A 19,389-nucleotide genomic window follows, 5' to 3' on the forward strand; every position below is an offset into this window, starting at 1 on the left:
AGACCCGAGAGTCCATGGAGCGGGCTGGCCATCCAGTCTAGCCCAATCAGCTTGCTCCAAGTTCAGTGAGCTACAAGGGAAATAGATGTTTTATATTAAACATCCCATAACTAACAACAAAGAAGTAGGGAAATATTTACATTGTTTTTTCAGTTCTAAGATGCATCCTCCCTCCCACCCGCCCACGTCCTGCACAAGGCAAAACCAGCAAATGTAAACCCTATCCTTCAGTTCCCAAGAAAATCGAGCAAAAGTTATTACAGAAAAGAAATCTGAACCTTTAATGTAGCAGCCTTATAAGCCCAGCAGAGCTGGGGGTAAGAGCTCATGGGGAACTCCGCCATCAAAGGCTAGACAAATAACAGTGACTTTTAATTTTTTTATTTTCTGTGTCTGTGTGTAGGTGTGTATGTGTGTGCCTGGATGTGTGTATGTGCACCATGGGCACACATGAGCCCACAGAGGCCAGAAGAGCATGCCCGATCCCCTAGAACTGAAGTTACATGCAGTTTTGAGCTGGAATGTGGGCGTTAGGAACAGGAACTGCACCTTCCGCAAAAGCAGTGCTTTTAACACCTGAGCCATCTCGCCATCCCCAAGAATGACATCCCGTTTTCAGGATTAAGGGAAATGATTAAAAAAACAGTCTCGCCGGGCAGTGGTGGCGCATGCCTTTAATCCCAGCACTTGGGAGGCAGAGCCAGGCGGATCTCTGTGAGTTCGAGGCCAGCCTGGTCTACAGAGCGAGTTCCAGGAAAGGCGCAAAGCTACACAGAGAAACCCTGTCTCGAAAAACAAAAAACAAAAAACAAAAAAACAAACAAACAAAAAAAAAAAACAAAAAAAAAAACAAAAAAAAAAAAACCAGTATCTTGGGCTGGAGAGATGGCTCAGAGGGTAAAGACGCCTGGGCCAAGCCCAATTACCTGAGTTCAATCAGGGATCTACACAAAGGAAGAAAAGAGCTGACACCCATAACATATACACACACACAAAGGCAGGGGCTATAGCTCAGTGGTAGAGCGCTTGCCCAGCATGTTAGAAGCTCACACTGAAACATCAAAGCAGCTGGCTTCCACAGCCTGATATCATAGGTGCTTTTTATCTTTTTTATTTTATTTTTTTTAAGTTTTTAAAAGTGTTTTTGAGACATTTTTAAAGTGTTAGCATTTTCAATGTGTTCTACAACTGTGTTATATTAAGGCAAGCCATGTTGACTTAAAAATCGAGTGTTGGGTCAGGCCCTCAGCTCAGCTCCATACTGCCACAGTCCTTTCTGACCCACATTTTGCTCCATGCGTGTGCTGAGTGAGCCGGCCTGTCAGCCTTCTGTGTATTTGTGAGGTTGGATGAGCTGATGGTGAGCCTGAGTCACACTCCTCCTGCATCAGTAGGCCTTCAGGGGGCTTTTCCCCAGAGGTTTTGGGGGTCACTCGGGCAGGCTACCCTGTAGACACTCTTGTCCCTTCCTCTGCCTCTGGTGCCCCCCTTCCCTCATTCCCTTCTTCTACCTCCTCCTTGGGCACGGCTTATCTCAGGCTGTCTTTCAGCTGCTCTCCCTCGGGAAGCACGTAACAGCATCCTTGTGCTTAGATATGTCTGTCTTTCTCAGTGCCTCTCTTGCTCCCTTAATCCTCACGGCTTCAGTCATTAAAAATATCTTTATAAAAATCTCCAACTCTGTTTTAAATTAGTTAGGCCTGAAAATCTCTGCTGTATCCACATTACGAATACTGGAGTTTGCCTGAGTCAAAATCTCTAAAAGATTAGTGGACCGATTTGGGCAGTTGAAGGTGACATTGTCAATCTATGTCTCTGTCACTTTCACCTCTGACATCTTGGGGGCTCATTCCTGGCTCTATCCGAAGCATTGTGGGTACGTGTCCCTGAAAGTTGCTTGGCTGGATTGCCCTGCTATGCAAGGCTTACGTGTTATCTTGGTTCCTTTGTTGTTGTTTTGGGGGTGTTTGTTTGTTTTGTTTTTGAGAAATGGGTTTCTCTGTGTAGCCCTGGCTATCCTGGAACTCGCTCTGTAGACCAGGCTGGCCTCGAACTCAGAGATTCACCTGCCTCAGCTTCCTGAGTGCCGAGATGTTCTCTTAACCGCTGAGCCATCTCTCCAGCCCCCTGACACTAAAATCTTAAAGATGCTCTCCGTCCTCTGCCGGCCTTTGGTCTAAGGATGCTGCTGCTCTGGCCTGCACTGTTTGGGGAAGCTCATACCCTTAGGGGAAGGGACCTTTCCTCTTCAATGCAGCTTCACCCGAGCTTCACAGCTCCAAGTGGCGGGAACTCTGCTGGCCTCCTCCTCAGGATTCTCATTAGGTGATGTTCTGAAGAAGGAGCTTCTAGAACTTCCAAGGCCAAGACAGATGAGTTTAGACTCCATATGTTCTTATTTCCATAAGAGGTTAAAGCCCTAGCTACTACATTATCCGTGTCTTTAAACATGGCTCTGGCTTCGCAATGTCTTCTGACCCCGGAAGAGAACGTCTCTGGGGATGCTTGCAGACCTGAATAGCAGCCTGAGCCTTGGTGACCAGCTGGGCTAACAGTTGACAATGGATGGCCTGCAGAGCCTGGTCTAGGAAGGGCCCCATAGCCTGCAAAAGCACGGGACAGGCAGATGATGCCTGGCCCAGTCATCTCTGTTTTTATCCCCTCCCCCTCACCGTTCTAGACATGCATACAAGCACGGGAAGGTAGTTCAGCTCACTGTTAATTAAAAGAGTAAAAAACTTTGGCCTAAAGTGACATCGTGGAAGTCATTTCCGTCTAGAAGGCATCTCCTCTTCTGCTGTTTATCTCTGGGACCAGGAAGAAGGATTGTCTAAGTCCACATGACGAGCTTCAGGTTTTGTACTCACACATCTGTCCAGATGTCCATCTGTACCTTAAGCCTGTAAGTGACCAGCTCAGGCTCCAAGTTCACGTTTCTACGGTTAGTTCTTTACCAGGATTCTAGGAAAACTCGGATTGTTTAAAAAGTGCCGATTTAGGAGTAAGGATTGCTTTAGTGCACTGCGCTTTGTCTCTGCACATGTGTGTGCTGTCTACATGTGCTTGTGTTTTTATAGTTTCCTTGGTACCAAACTGCCTTAGAAGTAAGTGCTAACATGAATTAAAATTGTTAAATTAACCCAAATTCTTTCTAGTTCATAGTGGAACTGGAGTTGACATGTGCCCAGTGCTCATGGAGGTGAGAGGGGGCATCAGATCCCCCGGAACCGGAGTAACAGACAGTTTCTAGACATTATGTGGGTGCTGAGAACTGAACCCCAGTCCTCTGCAGGAGCAGCCAGGGTTCGTAACTGCTGAGCCGTCTCTCGAGCTCGTGCAGGTATAATTTCAAAGGGTGAAAAAAAAGTCAGTTCCGACAGTCTCAGCATGTCAGCTAAGGGAGCAGGTGTCAGGAGAAAGAGGAGATTTAATTGTCTGTGGCGGCGTGGGAGCGAGAGCAGAGTGTGGCCTGATGGCCCTGAGTCTTCAGTCCCTTCCTCTGGTTTACCCTGCTTCACTAGCCCAGGTTTTTGTCTGCAGGTCCCGTGTAGAAATCAGTTAAACGCTGACATAAGGGCTGGAGAGATAGCTCAGCTGTTAAGAGCTCCTGGACTCTGCTCTTCCGAAGGATTTGAGTTCCCAGAACCAACATCATCCTGCTCACAACTGTCTGTTAATCCAGTTGCAGGGGATGCAGGGCCTCTGGCCTCTGAGGGTGGGCGCATGCACTCCGTGCACATACCTACATGGAGACACAAACGCACATAAGTAAAATGAGTAAAAATACATCTTTTTTTTTTTGAAAAAAAAGTTCTAACGTGACAGACAATTCGGACCGAGGAATCTGGCGTCCAGTGCTGACTGCCTCTCCCTATCGGTGAGAGACATCTCCAGTAGTTAACCAGCTTCATAAACTTGCTTGGCTGCTCCAAGGTTAAGTGTTGTGAGACTGTTTATGTTACGACAGAATTGTTGAAGCAGTTTCGTAAGAGTGCAGCGCTTAGTAACGCCTGCCACAGAATCAGCGGGTAATAGATACCAACCAGTAAAAGTGATTTAGATCTACGAGGCTGGGCCAATAATAATAATAATAATAATAATAATAATAATAATAATAATAATAATAATAATAATAATAATAATAATAATAATAATAATAATAATAATAATTCCAGTTCTAAGAAGGAGCAGTAGTGCGCAGTGGACGCCAGGGGGCGCAAGAGCACACGCTTTCCAGATACCGCGAGAGTTCCCCCCCCCCTCCGCGCGCGCGCCGCGACCTCGCGGGATCTGTCTTGGAGCGTGGGGCGCGAGAAGGAGAGGTTTCCCTTTGTGTTCGCGGCCCGGCTCGCGGCCGTGAGGACCGCTTCCGGGTCGCGCTGCCGGAAGCAGGAAGTTGTTGGCCCGTCCTCCTCGCCCGGCGACTGGTGTCCCCGAGGCGGGAGGAGCCCGAGAGGGCGCGGGCCCGCATGTGAGTGACTGGGGCCCGAGGCCGGGAGGGGGGAGGCCGGCTGCCCTCCGCGGCCTCCGCAGCCTCGCGCCGCCCCTCCTCGCCGCCGCCGCCGCCGCCGCCGCCCCCTTCCCCTCCGCTCCCGTCCCGCTGCGGGAGCCTCCCGCGCTCTGCCGACTGACGACATCCCCCGGCCGCTCCCTCGGGGTAGAGGCCCCCCCGGAGGAGGAGACCCTGCTGGAACTCGGTCCGCAGGCGGCGCGGCCGTGTCCCAAAGCCCTGACCCCGCTGGCCACCCTCGGCACGGCTCCCTGAGCGTCACCAGAGTCCATCCCCGGCCCCTTCTCCGACATCCTCCCCTAGTCGCTAAGCAGGAGGAGTTGATGTTGTTGTTGATGTTTTAAACGTGGCCTTAGTGTGACAAACCCGGCGTCTCAGATTTCAGAAAGGAGCGTGTCTTGGTGTACTGACCTCAGTAAACGAGCTGTTTGCAAGCGCCTGTCAGTGCCAGAAAATCCCCTGCCTGGTGTTCCATCGCATGCTAAGACTTAGCTTTGCAGGCCACATGTCGTGAGCATTGCTGTGTTAGAAACACGAAGGGACACGTCTGTCTTTTTTTCACAGTGTCAAAACGTATCGAAGAACAGACTCACAAACGGGGTTCCGTTGGCTGCAGTTTGGCCAAGAACCGGGAGATTTCCCTGGACCGCTGGCCGTTGCCAAAAATAGGTTATTTTATTCCAGGCTTCCTTGGGGGACTATTAACTCTCAGGTGACACTACACATCCACAGTGGTTTTCTCTCTCTCTGTGGGTTATTGAATGACTACGCAGGGGGTAAAGGGGCCGTAGGTGAGGCGTAAGAGAGTGTCACAGATGTGAAGAGAAAGACAAGTGCTCAGATAAGACGTGAGGGTCTCAGAGCTGAGGGAGGCCCTGGCCATGGAGGTGAGCTTCGGCAAAGAAGGACAGAGAGGTGGCCACATCTACGTGGGGGCCAGGGGGAGGGGGGGGTTAGGGATAGTTAGGAGTTCTCTGTCAGTTCTTAGGGAACACACTGAGTCCAATAACCAGTCAGCGGCTGTTGCCATTACAGTGTTACAGCCTTCCTCTTCGTGGGGTCCAAGTTACAGTGCTGGATCTTTGCCTCAGTCTAGTGTATCTGATAAGTTCTTGGGGATGGTTTTTCTGGTATGAATTCAGTACACTTAGCGCTCATAGGGTGCCAGTTTATTTTGATAGGTTGGTTGGTTGGTTTTTGTTTTGTTTTTCCTGGATGGGTGGCCTGGAACTCACTGTGTAGACCAGGCCTGCCTCTGCCTCTCAAGCGCAGGGATGAAAGGCCCGTGCCGCCGCATCTGACTACTGTGATAAGTTTATAGGTGAAAAAGGTTATGTTTTTTACTTTTAGAGGTAAGTGATTTGTCAGTCTCTGCCTTGTGAGAGGTGTTGACAGGTAGGGGTGCCATATACGCAGGGAGTGCAGTCTTCCTGCCTCTGCGTTTTCACTGAACATGGAGTCACTTAGGGCACTACATACTGTGGCATGCAGCATGTAGTAACATAGAGCAGGGCACACAGCTTGACCGCAACAGCACACTCTAAGATCTGAAAACCTGCACAGCCCTGGCATTGAGTGTTCATTAGTTACCATGCACTTGGCAGTCCGGACTGCTGCATACTTAGTACTCCAGTCCTTCTCACTGCTCATTTGGTAGTTCCCAGGTAGAACTTTTTATAGACATGTCCCTCTCATTTGGTTAACTTGAAGATATTTTAATTTCTCTCAAGAACATGCAAGGAATTGGGGTAAACTGCTGGACTAGTATGCATAAGACTATGTTCAGTCCTCAGTACTGAAAGGAAACAAAACGGATTAAATACTTAAGTCAGGTTTGGTGATGAATGCCTTTAGTCCTAGGGCTTGGGAGATAGAGGCAAGAAAATCAGAAGTTCAAGGCCAGCCTAGACTACATGAAACCATATCTTAAAAACAAAAAACCCCACCCTAAGACCCCATCTATACATATATAGAGTCCATACATGTGTGTGTGTGTGTGTGTGTGTGTGTGTGTGTAAAGTCCACCTTTGCTGCCTTGCACTTTTGCTGAGTAGTCACAGACTCTGACTTGTGTACCAGAAAGAACCTAACCCGGGTCCTCTGAAACAGCAGTAATCACCCATCATCACCAAGCCATCTCAGCAGCCCACATTTTCTCCTTATCCGTTTGTCTGCATTGAAACTGCCTTTTCTGCCTTGAGGCATGTTCTGTGACACAGTTTGAGTCCCTGTCCTTCCCATCTACTCTGTAATACACCAGGTACTGGCTTCCAAGCCTGCTGCTCACTGGCCCTCACCGGGCCGGTGCATTTCAGAAGAAGTGGGTGAGCACACCAGGAGGTAGGATTGGGAACAGGCCTCAGTGGGTCCTTTCTGTGAACTTGTTCCTCTGTTGGGGTCCATACCTGAAGTGAACTTCCGTATTTAGGCTTAGTTTTTGTGTTGTTAGTTTCTCCATTTAAAAAAATCTTTTTTAAAGTTATTGTTGTTATGTGCATTGGTGTTTGACCTTCATGTATATCTGTATGAGTATGTTGGAACCTCTGAAACTGTAGTTACAGACAGTTGTGAGCTGCCATGTCGGTCCTGGGAGTTGAACCCAGATCCTGTGGAAGGGCTGCCAGTGCTCTTAACCACTGAGTTATCTCCCCAGCCCCAAGTTATTATTTTTTAATTCCTATGTGTGTGTGATTGTGAGTGTGTGTATGTGCACCCCATGTGTGCAGGAAGCCAGAAGAGGGTGCCAGGTTCTCTGGAATGTGTGTGTGTGTGTGTGTGTGTGTGTGTGTGTGTGTTAGTCAGACATAGGCAGTTGTGAGTTGTCCTGTGGGTGCTGAGAACCAAACCCAGGTCCTCTGAAATATCAGTAAGTGTGCTTGATCACTGAGCCATCTCTGCAATCTGCGTTTCTCTCCCCTTACCTGACCTGAAGAGCTCACAGTGTAGGAGGGAGGGAGATGAGGCAGCACAGAGTGATAGAGTTGTATGAGGTTCAGATGATGAACTCCAGGTTGAGAGCCTAGCATGTGAATTTTTTAGACAAAGCACTGGAAGATAGGCTTTTTAGGGAGAGGAAATGATGTGTACACAGGCAGAGAGCTGTGAAACAGGAGAAGATGAGAAAGGGTTACTGGAGAACGAGACGGACCAAATAGGTGGTTAGACTTCATCTTGTAACAATTATCATTAAGTATTGAGTTTACTTAGATATTGGAACAAATATTCCACATATGTCATTGTATAGTCCTCAGTTGGAGTAGCTATCATTAGCCCCCTTCCCTTTATTTTTGAGATAGGGTCTCATGTAACCCAGGCTAACCTCAGATTTGCTTTGTAGCTGACTCTAATTCCTGAGTGCTAGAATTATAGATGTGCACCCCACATCTGGCTCATTATCCCTGTTTTGTAAATGAAAAATTGTGAGATTTAAGGAGCTTGTCCATAAGTAGAAGAAGCTAGATGGATCCAGCTTTTCCCAGCTCCTGTGTCCTTAGCAACCATGCTGTGCCTCAGAAGAGCGACAGGCATCTTGAAGGGTGCCTAACCCTGACCCACTTGGCTTCAGAAAATAAGCTGTGAACAAGAAAAAGGTCAGACTGAGGAGAGGCCTGGGAATTCAGACAGACTCTCTGGGATGGCCCACAGTAGAAATGTTCTTTTTGTTGTTAATTACTCACTTTGTTTTAGATTAAAATCTCCATTTTATAATCCTATGTAGATGAAGCTGGTCTCAGACTTGCAGAGATCTTCCTGCCTTCGCTACCTGAGTGTTGGGATTAAAGTCCCATGACCTGAGCTCGATCTCTGGGGCCCATCTGTAGGAGGACCGACCTGACCCCATGTTCTCCATGTGTGTGCACGTACACAAAATCAAGTAAACATTTAAGAAGGGAAAGTGATGGGAGAGTGAGCTGACAGGGAAGACAAGTTGAGGATGGACGGACACCTTCCACAGTGCCCAGTTTGGGGAAATATGTAGTTGGCTCTTGGGCTCCATAGAGAGTAGTGGACTGAAAAGGATTTGGGGATCCTTGATAGGCGTGGTTGACCCAGTGGAGGGAATGAGAAGGTCAAGGACAACTGGTGAGTGTTAACTTCCGGTGTGAGGACACGACAGGTAGGCCAAGGTTGAGAGGACTGGGGGGACACGGGTAGGAATGGCAGGTGCTTAGCAGAGGTCAGATAAAGCAGTCACTGAAAACGCCCTTTGGACTCGGCACCAGGAAAACCACTGGTGACTAGTGAGAGCCCAATTGGCCAAGTGGGAGTGCAGGAATATGATTCAGCAGGTTAACGGAGGAGGAACAGAGGCCTGAGGAAGAGACAGTAAGTGGGTCGTCCGCCCTCTGAAGGGAGGGGACCGATGTTTAAGGAGTAGAAACAGGGAAAAACAAGGCTTGGAGTAGACAGAAGTAAGTTTAAAGACGTGCAGACTTCTGCAGGTCAGAAGATAGTTAAACTAGGGGTGTTCTGTACTGAACAGATGAGAGCCAGCAGTGAGGTTCAGTAGTTAGCGATTGAATTTGTGAAAAGTGTACGGGGTGGGTGTGTGTGTGTGTGTGTGTGTGAGAGAGAGAGACAGAGACACAGAGATTTGACTACATACCCAATAGTAGGTAACGTTAGGAAATTAGTAGTTTTAGTGGAAATGGTAATGGAACATGCTAACTCTTACATAGGAAATTCTTATTATGGGATGGTGAATATCTAGAGGTAATTGAATGGTGTGTCACAGTTAATTTCAGATGATTCTGATCAGAACAAACAGAGGGTGTGGACAGTGTTGACAACAGACGGTCTAAGTGAGCGCCTTGTAGATGTTCATTGTTCTTTTTGTTTCTAGAAGTTTGAAATCCTTCACAATAAGAAGTTTGGGGGAAAATACAGAATTAAGGGTGCATCCATGGGGTGAGCTGTTTTCTCTCAAGTTAGGAAGAGTACAAAAGCACTTAAAAAAACTCAGGTCTTGTCAGGCGGATGCATAGAAAGAGGGTCATTAGATCACATGATAGAATATTAAAAAAAAGTCGTTTCCTTGATTGTAATTTTTTTTGTAGTGTTAAACTATTCCCCCTAATACATACACTTTATTTTTTTGTTTTTGGGTGTTTTTTTTTTTGTTTGTTTTGTTTTGTTTTTTGTTTTTTTGAGGCAAGATCTCTGTGTAGCACTGGCTGTCTTGGAACTCTCTATGTAAACTCAGCTATCCTTGAACTCAGAGATCCCCCTGCCTCTGCTGGGTTTATAGCCATGCACCACCACGCCTGGAGTCTAGTCAATAAACAGAAAGCTGTGTATACTTAAGGTACGCAGCCTGGTGGGGCTGGAGAGAAGTAGACACTGAAACTGCCACACAGCCTTGCCTTCCCCTCGTCTCAGCAAGTTTCCGCTTGCCTCATTGTTTGCAAGATCTATCTTAGCATTTAAAAAAAAACACTTTATTTTCCAAGATTTGTTTAGTGTACTAGTGAGTGCGGATACACACATGTCATGGAGCACGTGTGGAGGTCAGAGGGTGGCGTTTTGGGAGTCGGTTTCCTTCTTCTCTGAGGCAGCCACTGTGTAAGCAGGCTAGCCCCTGCCTCCCATCTGCCCACAGGAGTGCTGGGATGACAGTGCTCATAGGGGTGCCTACCACTGTATCTGGCACCTTTTCTTCCTGTGGGTTTCAGAGCTTGAACTTGGCTCTTGAGGTTTGCATAGCAAACGTTCTTGCCTTCAGAGCCATCTCCCCAGCCCCGTTATTTTGTTTCATTTCTGACTTGAAGATTAAACCCAGGGTTTTCTGTGTGCTAGACAAATGCTCAATCACTGCTATGTTCAAAAGCCCCTTTAGGGCTGTGGTGGCACACGCCTTTAACCCCAGCACTGGGGAGGCAGAGGCAGGCAGATCTCTGTGAGTTCGTGGCCAGCCTGGGCTACAGAGTGAGATCCAGGACAGGCTCCAAAACTACACAGAGAAACTCTGTCTCAAAAAAGCCACAAAAACAAAAACAAAACCAAAAAACAAAAACCAAAAAGCCCCTTTAAGCATATTTTTAGTGTAGAATATAGTATTAACTCTAGGCACTTTGCTATATGGTTAGGTCTCTATAAATTATTTTCTTTTACAACTGAAACCTTATTATATTTATTTATTTTGTGTGTATAATGTGTGTATACCTGCCATGGAGCATATGTAGAGGTCAGAGGACAACCTTTGGGAGTTGGCGCTCTCTTTCCACCATGTTTGGTTATCAGGCTTGGCAACAAGCCACTTTACCAACTGAGCCATCTTGGTAGCCTCCTAAAACTTTCTAATCTTTGGCTCATTTTTCTTGTGTTTCCCTAGCCCCTACAATTGCCATTTCATGGCTGGTTCTGTGTTTATCTAGTTTCCATTAGTCCTATAGTGGTACCGTATAATTAGTATTCTGTGTGACTTCACTCAGCATTTCCTTTCCAAGACTAGTTTCCCATTGTATTTATAGCCACCTTTTCTTTAACTAGTGTAAACCAGCTCCACTAACCTGTGAGTGGACTTGGGGTTGCTTCTGTCTGGGTTATTGTAAAGAGTGCTGCAGTGAGCTTGGGGGAGCAGATGTCTCCTCAGAAACCACGCCTCACTTTCTTTGAATATATATCCACATGTAGGATTGCTCGATGCTAACAATCTGTGTTATTTCCAACACTTCCATGGTATTTTCTGTTTTCTTGCTTACCAACAGTGAAAATTTACAGTGTTAGAAATTTTAAGTACTTACAGTTTTAAATTATTACTGTTTTGAACCACATAAATCATTTTAATGTTTTATCAGTTCTTTCCCCTTAAATATGTTCAGTTTTTCTTGGTAATTTTTGTTTGTTTTGTTTGTGTTTTTATTTGTTTGTTTATTTATTTTGAGACAGGGTCTCTCTGTGTAGTCCTGGCAGTCCTGGAACTCACTATGTAGACCAGGCTGGCCTTGAACTCACAGAGATTCACCTGCCTCTGTCTCCCAAGTGCTGGGATTAAAATTATACACCACTACACCTGGCTCTTGGTAGTTTTTAACTGGAACCTGATGGGTGCATTATTCTCTTTAGTAGAATGTCTTCAGTCACGAGAACCTTGGGATGACCCTGAATGGAATGTATTCATGAAGAGTGTACAGCACACCCCACAGCTAACTAGGGAACCAAATAGGAGAAGGAATTTCTCTGCAGATTGTTCTCATTGTTGGCAGCTGGAATATATGCTTCCTAGCTAAAATGTCGTTGGATCAATATTGTGTCTTAGAGTTGCTGGTCAGCCAAAGCTGTTCATGTCAGTGTTCGGGACATGTCATGTCACTGGACTGGCTAGTGCCAAGTGACAGTTACATTTATTTTGCTCTCTTAGCCTCTTTTCTGCTTTCCACAAACTTGTTTTTTTATATAAAATGTACTTACTGTGTGTGTATATATATATATGTACAATATATAATATAACATGTACAATATACAATACAATATATATTATATTGTATATTGTATACACACATACCTTATGCATGTAGTGCCTGAAGAGGTCAGAAGAGGGTATTAGATTCCCTGGAATTGGAGTTATAGGTGGTTGTGAGCCATGATGTGGATGCTGGGAACCAAACCCAGGTTCTCTCAAGAGCAGCAAGTGTTCTTAATTGCTAAGCCATCTCTCCAGCCCCTGTTTGTTTTTTGAATCAGGATCTTACATAGTCCAAGATGGTCTTGAACTCATATAGCTGAGAATGGCCTGGAACTCATAGTGCCACCATGTTCAGTTCTTTCACAAACTTTGTGCTGACAAATTCAGTCCCAGCAGTTCCATGAGCCATGCTCCCATGCTGTTTCCACAGAGACTGAGGCCTGGGTGGAGTTGTGGGGAACATCTCATAAGAGCTGCCCTGCTTCTGTTCCTGAAGTCTCCCTCCACTGTGAACCAGCACCCCGGCTCACCCCTGGCAGGCCTCTCTTGAAAGCCAGGCTCAGCTCTTTTTGCTTTGAGCAGGACCATTCTTCATTGTGGAGGACTGTCTGGGCTCTGTGTGATGCCGGCCCTTACCCACTAGATGCCAATAGGACTCTCCCAATTTTGAGAACAAAGACGGGGAAGAAACTCTTCAGACATCACCAGATGCCCCCCAAGAGCAGAGTCACTCGGGTGAGACCTGCTTTCCTGCAGTAGCCGCCTTTGTTACTTCCATTCATTTTTCCAGTGCTGGGGATTGAACCAGGGCTCTTCTGCTGAGTTAGACCCCTGGCCCCAGAGTGTGCCTTTAATCAGCAGGGAAGAGGCTGGAAAGCATTTTGTTGAGTCCCACTCCCAGAGTTCTAAGGAACTCAATACCATAGTCTCTCATATCCGGCTTTAGTACCGGCAATTAGCAGTGCGTACGTTTTCAGTGTGCCCTTCTAAGTAGCAGGTGGAACTCTCCCACTGACCTGCCTGGGGCAGTCATCAGTTGTCCAGTGTTCCCGTGCCTATCTGTGCCTGCCACCTACTTGTTAGGAACGTAGCAGTGTCTTAATCCCCAATGCCTCACGTGATTTGTGTAGGCATTTATTAGCCTATCACAACATCGTAAGAAGGTAAGTACAAGACATTTGAAGAGTGAGACTAAATTCATCTGACTTTTTATTAGAGTGTGTTATTGTTCTATTTCTTCATTAGTTATTTTTGTTATTTCACTGTGCTTCATTTATAAATTAAACTTACTCATAGTGTGCTTGAGGAAAACCTGGTGTGTCTAACGGTTGAGTACAATGTGGTTTCAGGCTTGCACTGGGGGTCTGGAAACATCTCCCCCATCGCTAACGGAGGATGACTGTATGTCAAGGGTGGGACAGAAGCCTTGGTTTCCTGACTCCCCGGTGACCCTGCCTGTGCCCTTGCAGAGTTAAACCACTGTTAAAGAGTCAAGCTCATTCCTCCGAACTTCCCTCCGAGACAAAGCTCCTTTCTGCCAGGCTGGACCCTCTTTCTGGAGGTAAATGGATTGTCTTGTCATCAAGCCTCAGCTGGTTTCACTCATTCTTCTTGTGCTCAGTGCTTAGCTGTGACTTTGTGTTTCATGTGTTTAAATGGGCAAGCTTCTTGTTGTTGTCGAATAACATTATATCCAACTACTAATGTTCTCTCAGTATGGCAATTTTTTTTTTTTTTCCGAGACAGTGTTTCTCTGTGTAGCTTTGCGCCTTTTCCTGGGACTCACTTGGTAGCCCAGGCTGGCCTCGAACTCACAGAGATCCGCCTGCCTCTGCCTCCCGAGTGCTGGGATTAAAGGCGTGCGCCACCACCGCCCGGCAGTATGGCAATTTTTAAAGTCTCCAGTTTAAACAGGAAATTGCTGTTTCTGGAATGACTAGTCACAAAAGGATCATATGGTATTATCGTTTTGTTACCTTTTGAATGTGTGCTGGGATCGAGCCCAGCGCCCTGTTCTTGACACCACTGTTCTGAACCCCCAGACCCTCACCTTGTGTTTCCTGCAGCAGTCACTGGAGTGCCGTGGCTCACCATAGCTGTCTTTCCTTCACAGCTCTCATTCTTTTTGTGCCCAGTGATGCTCCATAAGAATAGCAGTAGAGAGCTGGAGAGATGGCTCAGGTTAAGAGCAGTGGCTGCTCTTCTAGAGGTCCTAAGTTCAATTCCCAGCACCCAACGGTGCTTCACAGCCATCTGTAATGGGATCTGGCGCCCTCTTCTGGTGGTGTAGGCATACATGCAGGCAGAACACTGTATACATAATAAAATAAATTTAAAGAAAGAGTAGCAGTAGGATTTTTATGATTACAGAATCATTACAGAGATAACCTACCTTATTGTTCTTTGGAAATGTGCCTGTTTTGTTTGGGGGAGGGAGAGGATTTTATGTATTCCAGGTTGGCCTTGAACTTCTGATCCTCCTGCCTGTACCTGCCAAGTGCTATTTCTTTTGTTTGTTTGTTTGTTTGTTTGTTTGTTTGTTTTGTTTTTCAAGACAGGGTTTCTCTATGTAGCTTTGCTCCTTTCCTGGAACTTACCCTGTAGCCCAGGCTGGCCTCAAACTCACAGAGATCCATCCGCCTGGCTCTGCCTCCCAAGTGCTGGGATTAAAGGCATGAGCCACCGCCACCCCGCTCCAAGTGCTATTTCTTACAGTACTGGACCCCAGGGCTTTCTGCCGACTGAGCTATATCCTCAGCCCCCCAATCCCTCCCACTTGTGCTAGGATCACAAGGCTTGTGCCACCAATACCTGGCTTGGAAACACTACATCTGCATTTGTTTGGTTTGTCCTTGGAGTGGCTCTTGACGCTTTCTGGCCCCTCCTGATTGCTCATCAAGAGTAGTCTTATGGAAGGAGTGAGGTCCAGGTGAAGCTCAGGTGCAGCTGACTGGCTTCAGATGCATCTTCTCTTCACCCAGAACTTAAAGCATTGAACTGGGTAACTTGTGATGATTCTTCTAGTCTGCACATGCTAAGTAGTAGTTTACAGCAGGGAACACATGCAGTAAGAGAATCTATTGGAGGGCTGGGCATGGTGAATGCCTTTAAAATACCTTTATTTTTAAAAATTTCATTTTTTTAGTGTGTGGGTGTTTTGTCTGCGTGTGTGTCTGTGCCCTGTATGCTTGCAGTGTTCTCAGAGGCCAGACAGCGCATCAGATCCCCTGGTACTGGAGCTACTGATAGTTGTGAGCCACTGTGGGGCTATGGATCAAACCTAGGTCCTCTGGAGGAGAAGCCAGTGTTTTAACCACCAAGCTATCACTGCAGCCCTGATACATGCCTTTGATCCCAGGCAGAGACAGGAAGAGCTCTATGAGTTCCAGGCCTTCCAGGGCTGTATGAGGCAGCCTGGACTTTGTGTGAACTCCTGGTCCCTCTGCTTCCACCTTAGAGATGTGTGTCACCATGCCCATATTTACTCAGTGCTAAGGATTGAAGAAGCTAGGGCCTCATGGATGTTAGCCAAGCACTCTGCCAATTGAGCCACATCCCCAGACCCATAGACTTATAAAAGAATCCTTTTTATAACTTGTTTTGGTGATCTTCAGCCAGTTTATCATTCTCTTTGTCACCAAGTATATGCAAATCTTTATTACATGCACCAGACATTGACCTCTGGTAATATGTACGTGTGTGTCCTGCCCTCATAGACCTCAGAGGCCAGTGTCTGGGCAGTAGGAAATAGAACACAGTGTAGAATAATAAATGCCACAATAGGGGTAAATTCAAATCTGTAAATATGCACTAGCCCTTTATTAAGATATAATTTATATGTCACAAGGTTCACCCACTTGAAAAGCAGTTTCTGCTCACAATTTGTATAACCATCATTGCCGTTCAAGATGAGGACACTTTGTCACACTGCAGAGAGAGGGCCCCTAACTACTGCCAGTTACTCTCTGTTCTCTCTACTCTTCTCTCTAGGCAAGCATTAGTCTACTTCGTATCTTGTAGACTCGCCTGCTCTTGGGTGGTCTTCGTGATTGTCTTCCACGCATCACAGTGTTTTCAAGGCTGGCCACATAGCTTGTATTAGGACTCCATCACTTTTTATTGGCCTGTGATATTCCGTAAGTGAATGCATCACATTTTGTTCCTGCATTCATTACTTCATTGGATTACTTCTGGTTTAGGACTGTTATGAATAATGCCGATGCTAACATTTGTCTTTCAGTATTTGTGTGGACATATGTTTTGAGCTCTCTTGGGTATATACCTGTGAGTATACATGTTAACTCATTGTCTAACTTGTAAAAACTGACAGCTGTTTTTCCACAGTACCTGCACTATTTTATATCCCCATTAGTAGTTTACTGATTTTTTTTTTTCAGCTCTTATTTCACACACTTCATTCCCAAAATGATTCTAACTTCAAAACTTACTGACATGGTACATGTGTGTTCTGTTAAAAGCAAACAAACAATAAAACAGGGTTTCTCTAGATAGCCCAAACTGGTCTGGGATTTGATGTGTAGCCAAGCCCAGATTGACCTTGAAATCTTAATCTTCCTGCCTCAGCATTCTATGTACTAAGATTAAAAGCACTCAAAAGTCTGAGACAGGAAAATCAGCGGTAGAGTGCTTGCCTAGCAAACCTGAGACCCTGGGTTCAGTCTCCATCATTGCATAACACATATACATATACACACACACACTGTATATATATGTCTTCAACCTGTGCTAAGGGACTAAAGGGGTATCCATTATAAGAGAATGAAGTTGGATCCTTATTTATATCACACAAAAATAAATTTAAGGTGGTTCAGAAAACTAAATGTATATAAGCTAAAATTATAAAACTCTTAGAGCCGGGCAGTAGTGGTGCACGCCTTTAATCCCAGCACTCGGGAGGCAGAGGCAGGTGGATCTCTGTGAGTTCGAGGCCAGCCTGGTCTACAAAGTGAGTTCCAGGAAAGAGGCACAAAGCTACACAGAGAAACACTGTCTCGAAAAACCAAAAAAAAAAAAAAAAAAAAAAAAAAGAATACCCAAGGCTACACAAAGAAACCCTGTCTCAAAAACAAAAACAAAATAATAATAATAATAGTAAAATAAAATAAATAATAAAACTGTTAGAAGAAAACATAAAGAGAAACCTTTGTGTAGTTGCAGAAATGGCTCAGTGGTTAAGAGCACTAACTTCTCTTCCAGAGGACCTGGGTTCCATTCCCAGAACCCACATAGTGGCTCACAACTATCTGTAACTTCCATACCAGGGGATCTGATGCCTCCTCTGGCCTCCGAGTGCACCATACACACAGGGTATGCAGCTGTACACCAATATACATAAAATAACCTTTAAAAATAAAAAATTAAAAACCCTCTGTGAGGGGCTGGAGAGATGGCTCAGAGGTTGGGAGCACTGGCTGCTCATCCCTAGGACCTGAGTTCAATTCCCAACACTCACATGGCAGCTCACAACTGTCTGTAACTCAAATTCCAGGGGATCTGACACTTCCACACCAATGCACATAAGATAAACTTAAAATAAATTATTTAAAAACAACAACAAAACCCCTCTGTGAGACTGCATAGGCACTGGTTTCTTCGTGTGCTGCAGAAGCACAGGTAGCAGAGGGAGACATTGAGCTTGTGCAGTTTGAAAGCTGTGGTGCAAAGATGCCATCCAGAGAATGGAGTCGGAGTTGGGGAGGGTTCTCACAGAGGGTCCACATTCAGTTCCTAGCACCCAGCCTGTGCAGTGCTAAACTTCTGCTCTCTACAGTCACCACACACGTGTGCACATACCTGCACTCATGCACACATGTGTAACTTAAAAAAAGAGAAAAGGTCCAAAAAGGAAGTCACAGAACCTGGTATAGTGGTGCACAGCAAAGGATTAGAAGTTCAAGGAAGGCCTTTGCTACACATCAAGTTTAAGGCCAGGCTGGGTGACATGAGATCTCTTTCTTTCTTTCTTTTTTTTTTTTTTTTTTTTTTTGTGTGTGTGTGTGTGTGTCTGTGTGTGTGTGTGTGTGTTGTTGTTGTTTTTCAGAGCTGAGGACCGAACCCAGGGCCTTGAACTCACAGAGATCTGCCTGTCTCTGCCTCCCGAGTGCTGGGATTAAAGGCGTGCGCCACCGCTGCCCAGGACTTTTTTTTTTTTTTTTTAAAGAGGAAGAAAGAAGGAAAATGAAATGGAGCTGAGCCTTTGATTCAACCCTAGTACCGCCAACAGGAAGAGGGCAAGCTTAGATGTCTGAAGAGATTGTTTGCAATGTCTTATAAGGGCCTGCTGTCCAGGACAGAACACACTGAGAATTCCTGTAGACCAATAATGAGATGGCCCAATAGAAATGTACAAAGGACAGCCCTTCCTGCAGAAGGGGGATCTAAATGGCCTGTAAGCACCTGAGAAGAAGCTCAGCATCACTAACCTTCAGAGAAATACAGATCAGAATCACCGTGAGCCACCACTGCCCATCCCCTGGGGTGGCTGTGTTCTGAAGTCAGATGTGGTGAGGAGTAGAGCTTCATAAGCTCACTGTGGACTCTGCCTGCTGGAGTGGCATGAACATAGCAGCCCGCAAGAGGGGCAGGTTGGGCAATCTTGTGACAACTCTGCAGTGATTCTGATGTGCAGGCTATGTTCAGAGCAGTGGACCAGGTGTTTAGACAGAAGATGCCCACGGGAGGCAGCATGCACCTTGCGGGAAAAGGAGCTGCTCTCACTTGTGCCCTGAGTGGTGACATGTCAGGCCACTGCTTCTCCATGGAGCTGCTTGACTTGATCTACCTTACAGGTGCAGCATCTTGTTACTGAAGAATCCACATGCTCCATGTCAAGAGCTTTGCAAAGTTAGAAGCACTTTGAGACTGAAGCAGGCAAATAAGAGGACCCTCTGCTTTTAAGGGAAGAAAAAGCCTAAGCACTATTTCTCCTATATGAAAAAATATTAAACGTATTTAATTTAAAAATTTTTTTTGAGTCTGGATCTAACTATATAGCCCTGGCTGGCCTGGAACTCTATAGATCAGACTGGCTTGGAACTCACACAGATCCACTTTTTGCTACCTCCTGAGTGCTGGGATTAAAGGTATGCATTACCACGCACAGCCTAGTTAAATGACATTTTACGAGTCATACATAAACTGGATGCAGTGGCCTATCTGGGACTGTAATCTCAGCATTGGAGAGACTGAGTCAAGAAAATCACTCAAGCCCGAGAACTCTTAACACCCTGAGCAACATAGCAAGATATATGGTCTCAAAACAGAAAACAAAATAATAATTTAAAAGTGGTGTACATACAACAGTTTGACATTGTCTTTACATGCTCTTTGTGTTTGGTAGAAGTATTGGTCTGGTGTGGTTTGGGAGTAAAACCACAAAATTTGTTGTCTCAGAGGGTCCAGAAACATTGTTGAAAGGAAGTAGCCTTGAGCAGGAAGGATTTTAAAGAAACTC

At 45.8% G+C, this 19,389-nt stretch overlaps 1 protein-coding gene across 8 annotated transcripts in view; it reads left to right on the top strand.

Moving 5' to 3' along the window:
* The first annotated feature begins 4,339 nt into the window (after positions 1-4,339).
* Positions 4,340-19,389, top strand: part of C16_21H6orf89 (chromosome 16_21 C6orf89 homolog) — a 32,553-nt gene continuing 17,503 nt past the window's right edge. The window contains exons 1-3 of one of the 8 annotated variants that reach the window (XM_059281708.1): positions 4,340-4,471; positions 13,385-13,476; positions 15,906-16,051. Coding sequence is in view for 1 of the 8 variants with exons in the window: in XM_059281704.1 (XP_059137687.1) it covers positions 4,470-4,471 (2 nt within the window). In the remaining 7 variants the exon portion in view is untranslated. Of the gene's footprint in view, positions 4,472-13,264; positions 13,477-15,905; positions 16,052-19,389 lie in introns of all 8 variants that reach the window. The other 7 variants (XM_059281710.1, XM_059281705.1, XM_059281707.1 and 4 more) reach the window with 7 other exon arrangements.

This window comes from Peromyscus eremicus, chromosome 16_21, assembly GCF_949786415.1.
Source record: "Peromyscus eremicus chromosome 16_21, PerEre_H2_v1, whole genome shotgun sequence".
In the NCBI taxonomy this organism is placed as follows: Eukaryota; Metazoa; Chordata; class Mammalia; order Rodentia; family Cricetidae; genus Peromyscus; species Peromyscus eremicus.